At 36.4% G+C, this 1,645-nt stretch overlaps 1 protein-coding gene across 1 annotated transcript; it reads left to right on the top strand.

The window, feature by feature from the left end:
* Nucleotides 1-319: 319 nt before the first annotated feature.
* LOC105002387 (zinc finger protein 664-like) lies at nucleotides 320-1,525 on the top strand. The gene has a single exon (XM_010858967.1). The coding sequence runs from the start codon at nucleotides 320-322 to the stop codon at nucleotides 1,523-1,525; it is 1,206 nt and encodes a 401-aa protein (XP_010857269.1).
* Nucleotides 1,526-1,645: the final 120 nt, after the last annotated feature.

Below are 1,645 nucleotides of genomic sequence, written 5' to 3'. Positions count from 1 at the left end.
TATGAGGGCACATAAAGAACAGAGAGCATGTTATGATGGACAAAACCAAATTGGTACAGATTCCCATAACGTAAACATTACCGCCAAAAGAAATCAAGGATGTGAATCAAATAGGGAAAAACCAATCTCAGATGACCAATTTCGTTCATCACCATCCGCAGATAAGTGTATATTTGTCAGCAAAGACCCACATCATCTCTTGAAACATACACGTTCTCTGAAGCAAAATGTGGAAAATCTGGAAAGTCATCTAGTCTCTACTGCAAATACTCATTCAAACAACTCTGAGCATAGGTGTCTATTAAATATACATTCAAACATGTCTGGAAACCAGAAACTTAAAAATGAGGGGGGAAATTCCCAATATAATCATTTTGAGGGATCCTTTAACAAGGGTTTATTGTTCTTCAACCAACAACTATTTTCTCCTTGTTCCAAAATCTGTAATGTGGATAATAATGGGAGAGACCTTATTCAACCATCATTGTTCAATACATATGGAGGTATAATTAGTGTGGAACAACTTTACAAGCGTAACAACATGAGTAATGCCTTAAGCAGGAGCTCTACCCCCAATAATTACAAGAGTATACATGATGGAATGAGAAGCTCTTCATGCAGTGTTGACCAAGACTCATATCTCATGAAACAACAGGGACATCAATTTTCAGACAATTCTAAACATAATAAGTGTAAGAATATATTTTATCAAAGCTCAAATCTTACTATTAATACTTATAAGAGTATTGATATTGGAGAGGAGACTTATAATTGTTATGATTATGCTAAAGCTTTTAACCAGTCTTCAAAAGTTATTCAACAGCAGAATATTCAGACTAAGCAGAAACATTACAAGTGTAATACATGTGGGAAAGTCTTTAGTAACTCACCAAATCTAAGTAGACATAGGAAAATTCATACAGGAAGGAAATGTTTCAAATGTACAGCATGCGGCAAAGCCTTTAATCAGAGTTCATATTTAACTGAACATCAGCGAATCCATGCTGGGGAGAAACCATACAAATGTACAGAATGTGGCAAAACCTTTATCTATTGTTCACGTGTTACTCAACATCAACGAATTCATACTGGGGAGAGACCTTATAAATGTACAGAATGTGGCAAAGCCTTTAACTGGCGTCTGAGTCTTACTGTACATCAGCGAACTCATACTGGGGAGAAACCATACAGATGTAAAGAATGTGGCAAAGCCTTTATCTGTTGTTCACATCTTACTCAACATCAACGAATCCATACTGGGGAGAGACCTTATAAATGTACAGAATGTGGCAAAGCCTTTACCTGTTATTCACTTCTTACTCAGCATCAACGAATCCATACTGGGGAGAGACCTTATAAATGTACAGAATGTGGCAAAGCCTTTTCCCGGAGTTCAGGTCTTTCTCAACATCAGAGAATTCATACTGCAGGGAAATCTCAGAAATGTAAGGAATGTGGCAAAGGATTTCATCACAGCCATCACCTCACTCACCATCAGAGAATACATACTGCAGAGAAACCCTAGAAATGAATCAGTGATAAAAAAAGCTTGGTCCTAACTATACAATTTTGAAAAAACGAGTGTTTACTTTGGAAAGATACACGAATGAAATACAAAAATGTAGACAAGTGTTTAATCAAACAG

The sequence above is a fragment of the Bison bison genome, unplaced genomic scaffold (genome assembly GCF_000754665.1).
Source record: "Bison bison bison isolate TAMUID 2011002044 unplaced genomic scaffold, Bison_UMD1.0 scf7180017855593, whole genome shotgun sequence".
In the NCBI taxonomy this organism is placed as follows: Eukaryota; Metazoa; Chordata; class Mammalia; order Artiodactyla; family Bovidae; genus Bison; species Bison bison.
Note: the sequence above shows the minus strand (reverse complement) of the source record. Positions and strands in the feature narration are given on the sequence as shown.

Coding starts and splice junctions, on each gene's coding strand:
- LOC105002387 (XM_010858967.1), top strand. CDS start 320: ATGTCTGGAAACCAGAAACTTAAAAATGAGGGGGGAAATTCCCAATAT.